Source organism: Chionomys nivalis, chromosome 8 (assembly GCF_950005125.1).
Source record: "Chionomys nivalis chromosome 8, mChiNiv1.1, whole genome shotgun sequence".
Lineage (NCBI taxonomy): Eukaryota > Metazoa > Chordata > Mammalia > Rodentia > Cricetidae > Chionomys > Chionomys nivalis.
The window spans coordinates 74,576,226-74,581,964 of NC_080093.1; the positions used below are offsets into that span (position 1 = coordinate 74,576,226).

At 49.7% G+C, this 5,739-nt stretch overlaps 1 protein-coding gene across 1 annotated transcript; it reads right to left on the reverse strand.

Annotated features, from left to right (window-relative positions):
* Positions 1-2,165: 2,165 nt before the first annotated feature.
* On the reverse strand, positions 2,166-5,504 carry Chp2 (calcineurin like EF-hand protein 2). The gene is made up of 7 exons (XM_057779361.1): positions 5,252-5,504; positions 4,485-4,557; positions 4,299-4,379; positions 4,064-4,194; positions 3,847-3,908; positions 3,037-3,159; positions 2,166-2,863 (listed from the first exon to the last, which is right to left on the reverse strand). Exons 1-7 carry the CDS (start codon positions 5,316-5,318, stop codon positions 2,810-2,812), a joined length of 591 nt encoding a protein of 196 aa, XP_057635344.1. The 5' UTR covers positions 5,319-5,504; the 3' UTR covers positions 2,166-2,809.
* Positions 5,505-5,739: the final 235 nt, after the last annotated feature.

The window sequence follows — 5,739 nt, forward strand, 5'->3', positions numbered from 1 at the left end:
AAAGACCAACGTGAACTACCAAGAGAAATCTATTCTCAAAATAAATAAATAAAATAAGTGGGGGGTGTGGGTAGGTAGGTAAAAGTGCTGAGTGTGTGAGGAGACTCAGCCGCTAGCACCACTGTAAGTGGAGGGGAGGAGAGGAAGGCCAGGTGGAGTCAGGAGTGCCCATAGCCCGACATTTATGAGGCCAGAGACAAAGGCCAGATGGAGTCGTGAATGCCTATGTGCCCAGCATTTATGAGGCCAGGGCCAGGAGAATCGCTGAGGTTTGCTGACTGCCAACTGTACCCGCAGGAGCAGTGGGGCTGCCTCAAGAGAATAAACAGAAAGTCCTCATGGTGTCTTCCTGTAGCCTGCACTCATGTGTTTGTCTAACACACACACACATACACACATACAAATAAATAAGTAAATACAATGGAATCAAGAGTGTTTTCTCAGCGTCCTTTGGGTGGAACTGAGGAGAGCTTCCTTCTATTTGAGAGTCAAGTCCAGAATTCAGGCTCTTCTCCTCAGGGGTCAGAAAGAGTCCATAGGGTGTCTACACAACACCACTCCCTCGGCTCTCCCTGCCCTCCTCTCCAGGACTCATGCACACACTGTTTGGGTTCAGAGTCTTAAGCAAAGAGAAAGGCTTTTTCTGGAACTCCCACCTCCTCTTCAGCATATGCAGATAGGTTCTTCTAGACAATTCCAGATCAGCCATAACTTCTCTCCGAAGCCCCAAGGAAATACCCAGGACAATTATAGTGCCCTTCCGATTTTCTTTGGTAAACCCCTCTCAAGTGATGCTGGCTGTTTCATTTATAGAACAAGACATTTCCTTTAAAACTCAAATATATACATTTTAAGTGGCTTTGCCACAGAAGAGTTTCAGAATGAGCCAGTTTAAAGCAGAATTGGAGTTTATTGAGAAGAGATATTTTTAAACATTTGCTTACTTTATCTGTATGTGTGAGAGCCTGCCTGTGTATATATGCATCCCATGCTTGTCTTGTACCTGTGGAGGTTGCCAAAGAGATAGGGATCCTCTGGAACTCCATAGAGTTACATAGTGGTTCTGAGCCGCTTATGTGGGTGTTGGGAACTGAACCCAGAATCTCTACAAGGGCAGCCAAGTGCTTTTAAACTCCGTGCCATTGTTCCAGGCCCCTTTGGGGGAGAGTTTTCCTAACGTAGATTTAAGCAATAGGTAGGAGGGTGTAGCCAAGCGCTGAGGAGTCATTCAAGGTAAAGATAAGACACATCCAGATGTGGGTGTGGGCTTCTCAAGGAAGTCCTGCTGAAGTATCTTTATCACAGCCATTTTGGTGGCTTGAAAGTCACGTCTTTTTTTTTAATTTTTTTTTTTTTGAAAATCACGTCTTAAAAGATTTATAAGGCATCTAAATGAGATCACAGGGTGGTTCCCAAGGTGCATGGGACAGGGTTACAACTGACCATGTAAAACCTTAAGCCCCAGGAGTTACACAGGAAGTTGGCCTCTATTACCATAAACAAAGGTTTACAATCTCTCTGGGGTAAAAAAAAGAGTAAGACAGCAATGGAAGTTCACACAGGCTCAGGCCTTAAGCATGTTTCATTGCTATTTTAACTTTTTTATTTATGTGTGTGGCTGCTTGTGTGCATGCTCACAATATACATGCAGTACCTGTGAAGGCCAGAGGGGGGCATTAGAGTCCTTGAAACTTGATTAACAAGCTGTTCTGAGCCATCCAATGTGGGGGTGCCTGGAACTGAACCTGGGTCTTCTGAAAGAAGAGTGAGTGCTCTTAACAATGAATCCATCTCTCTAGCCCCTACTTTAAAATTATTATTTGAAATATCTCCATATAAAAGCAATAGGAAAATTTCATAGTTCTGTGTGTGTGTGTATGTGTATGTGTGTGTGTGTGTGTTTTGTAATTCTTGACTTGGTTTTTGAGAGACATCAACCAGTCTCTTGCATGAGAGTCTGCTTACCCTTAAATCTTGTTCTGTCTTTCTATTCTGCCTCGATGTGACTTTTATACTCTATTTTGTGGTCTGTCAATGTTTGAGCATCTTACAAGGAACCCAACAGAACTTTTCTACAAAATTTGGAGTAACTACACACACTAGGAAAGTATGTGTGGTTTTTATTCATCCAGGGGGTCAGAGAAAAACTCATCCCAGAGGCCAGATTTCAAGGTTTCTTCCATTTTCTCAACCAAATGATAAGGAGAGACAAAACCAACATAAACACACACATTTATGAGCACATTACTTCATTTTCCTTAAAGCAACCACCTCCCATGCTATCATAAGTCTCTGGCCTTATTTCTAGGGTTTCAGAATTATTATCTGACACAGGCATGGCCCACTAGAATGCTCCATTCCCCTTGAGATAGAGAAAAGACCCCAGCTGGGTCGACGATGCTACCTGGTTGGTGTTTTGAAGGAAGAAGCCTCCCCTCTGGGTTAACAGGTTAGGAAGATGTGATCGAAAGTCCTGGCGGCCCTCTCCACCACAAGGAGGGAAAGATACCAGCGCAAGAGGGGGCAGCCAAGCTGAGAAACGCAGGTAACAAAGCCCAGTCCTGATGACGTCACTTCTGTGCCTGGACCCTGGGTCTCACGCTTGTGAATCAGCCAGGGATCATTTGATTTTCACAAACCCGTGACCAAATCAGACTTCAGCACACACCGCTCCAACTCCCTTTCCCAGCCCTACATAGAGTTTCAAAGTAAGAGTATACGGTTTATGTGGATCCTGCCTTCAGGGGCCCCGAGGATAAATCCCAAGCCCATAGAGGTCTGCAAAGCCCATAGAGCCAAAGGCACAGGGTCACTTCAGGATCCGGATGCTCATTTTTTGTTCAATGTTCATCTTCTCTAAGGACTGGGGAGAGATGGGTGTGGTCAAGTCAAGAGGTTTGAACCTAAACCCTAAGCATCTCGCCTCTTCCCCTGGAGTCCTCTCATCTCCCTGTACGCTCCAGGTCTCTCCCACCCTCCAGTGAACTTTACCCCCATGTCCTTCTGTCCTAGGGTCTCCTGATCTCCACTCCTAACCTTGGTGAACTCCATGAAGGACACAGCCCCATCACCGTCTTCGTCAGCTTCCTGCACTGTGCGGTCTGTGATGCTCTCCAACTGCTCATCCGTCACCTGAACCCCAACCATCAGTCGGAGAACCTGGGAGGTGGGAGAAGAGACAGTCATGGAAAAGAGCCATAGAGTCTGCTCCTTCAGCCCCAGCCCTTGCCCACCTCACCCCAAGTTATGACCAAACTTTTCTTACTCACTTTTAACCATCAAACTCAATTTCCCTGTAGCATCTAGAAAGCAACCTCTCCTATTACTTCCCTGTCTAATCTTCCATATGATTCCATCTCACTCTTCAACAGCTAATGTGCCCCTAAACCTAAGCCTTATAACCCAATCGACATCCATCCTCCACTCCACCTCCCTCCCCCTCCCCCCTAACTTCATCATTTATCCTGGAGTCTTGACACTATTGACACTTAGACCTAGATAACTCCTTGGTATGGAAAGCTAGCCTAGGTGATTTGGTGTATATAGTAGTATTCTAATAACCATCAATTGTATAATCTCTTCCTGGTAGTGACAACCAAGTATCTCTAGGCATTGGCAAAATTACTCAAGAGGCCAAATTACCCCCAAGTCCCAATCTCATCCCTACTTAACTTCCTACGCATCCTTCTAACTGCCCACCCCAACCCCATCCATTTCCATGTTACTTAACACACAATCATCTGCAACCCCACTCATCACATACACACACACACACACACACACACACACCACTCCATTTAGCCCTCCTGCCCTGCCCACATCTGCTGCACCCCGTGATTTTCTGACCTGTAGCATTTCATTCCTGGAGATCTTCCCATCTCGATCCAGATCGTAGAGCTGAAACGCAACTGGGGAAAGAGCGGGGAGGAGGGAGGCTCCCTGAGTTAATATTACATCCTCATCAGGCTCACCCCCTCATCAGGGGTGTGAGAGCTTCCTGGGCCTTTCCCTGGTGTGGGTAAATCTTGGGGTCTCTCTAGAGCAGGTCCCCCCACACACTCACAGCGCAGTTTGTTCATTCTGCTGTTTAGGGGTTCAGGTTGCTTGGGGTCCCGGGTTGTTGCATCTTCCTCGTCTACAGGTCGAAAATGAGCCAGGACCCTGGCAAAGCCCGCGAAATCCACTCTCTGGCTCCTTTAGGTGCAGGGATGGAGTGCAATGGTCACCTAGACTGCCATCATCTGTAGCCTCCCTCCCACCTACGTCCATCTCCCCTCCGCCAGCCCACCGAGATTCACCCATTAGAGAAGAAGCTGTCTATAATGCGGTCCCCCAGGGGGTTCACAGCCAGCGCCCCGATCCGCTGGAGGTCTAAGCGGCTGTGAAGACAAAACAATGAGGCAAAGGAGGCAAATGGAGGTGTCAGAGAAGGGGATCGGGCTGGAAAAACAGAGGCAACATGTCTTTAGACCTGCTCTGCTCACCTCAAGTAGCCCTTTTCCTCCCTGTCCAGGGCTTGGAACCGGTGATAGAGGCGGAGCAGGCTGGCTTGCGAGACTGTGGGAGAGAAGGAGGTGGAATGAGCCAGCAGAGGACTCGCAGACCCTTATCGCCAGATCTTGTACTCACTGGGGTGCGCTGCAGAAACCCCAGGCTCATGGGACCTGGGCGGGGAGCCAAGAGGGCTTAATCTCATCTGTAACCTCCCCTTCCACCCACCGACGTTACAGGGTCTTCCACCTCCCCACCCTCAGCGAGACTTCAACCATAAGAAAGAGGCTGATGATGCGTGGGGATGCAAGAAGGGAGAGTTGTTACCACCCCCGACCCCCTCCCACCCCCGCAAGCCCAGGTATGAAGTCGACCCGCCTGAAAGAAGCTTGACTTAAGGAAACCCTATGCTGGAGACCTAAGAGGTTCCCAGAGCCCAGGTTCCGATCGAAGCCAGCCCCCTGCATCCGTCGTGTGCTCTGCCTTCAGCCTCCCTCGGAGCTCGAGGATGCCTGAATGAATCTGATCCATCAACCCGAGCTGTCACAAATTTGACTCTCAAAGACCTTAACTTCCTGCCATCCAGGACGCCAGGGTCTCGGTTTCTCAGCTCCGGAGGCTCGAATTCCTGGACTAAGTCCACTAAGTCTCTGCGATCTGGGATATTCTCCATTCTGGGAACCCCGTACACCACACACACTAAACCTCCTTCTGTGCCCTTTCACCAACTACTGGACTGCCCCTACCCCCGCACACTCACAGCCGGTCTCTCTGAGAATTTGGTCCACATCGGGAATGCGTGCAACGTGGGAGCTGCACGAGCCCATAGCGGAGTCACGGCGGAGGCTAGCAGCCAGAGGAACCAGGCGTCCTCTCCTCCCGTCCAGGAGGCGCGGCCGGCCAATGGCCCCAGGGCCGAAGGTCACGGGCCTGGCCAGCAGCCAGAACCCAGGCGTTCCTCGCCTGCCACCTACGACCCTGGAGAACAGAAAACAATGCCCGGGGTAGCAGGTCAGAGGGGAAAACTGAGAACAACCGGTCGTTTCAGCCCGGAGATTGAGGTCGCCTGAGGCTGGGCGATGCCAGGGCCCCGCCTTCCTCACGCCCTGTGCTAGCCAGCTTTCTCCCAACCCTCCCTAGACACAAACCCACCTCCTCGACGGGACCTCCCAGATTCTCTCAGTCAGCGGTGCTCAGTTCTTGTCCCGTTGGGTGGGATGAAGACCTTCTTCTAGGGACAGGAAGAGG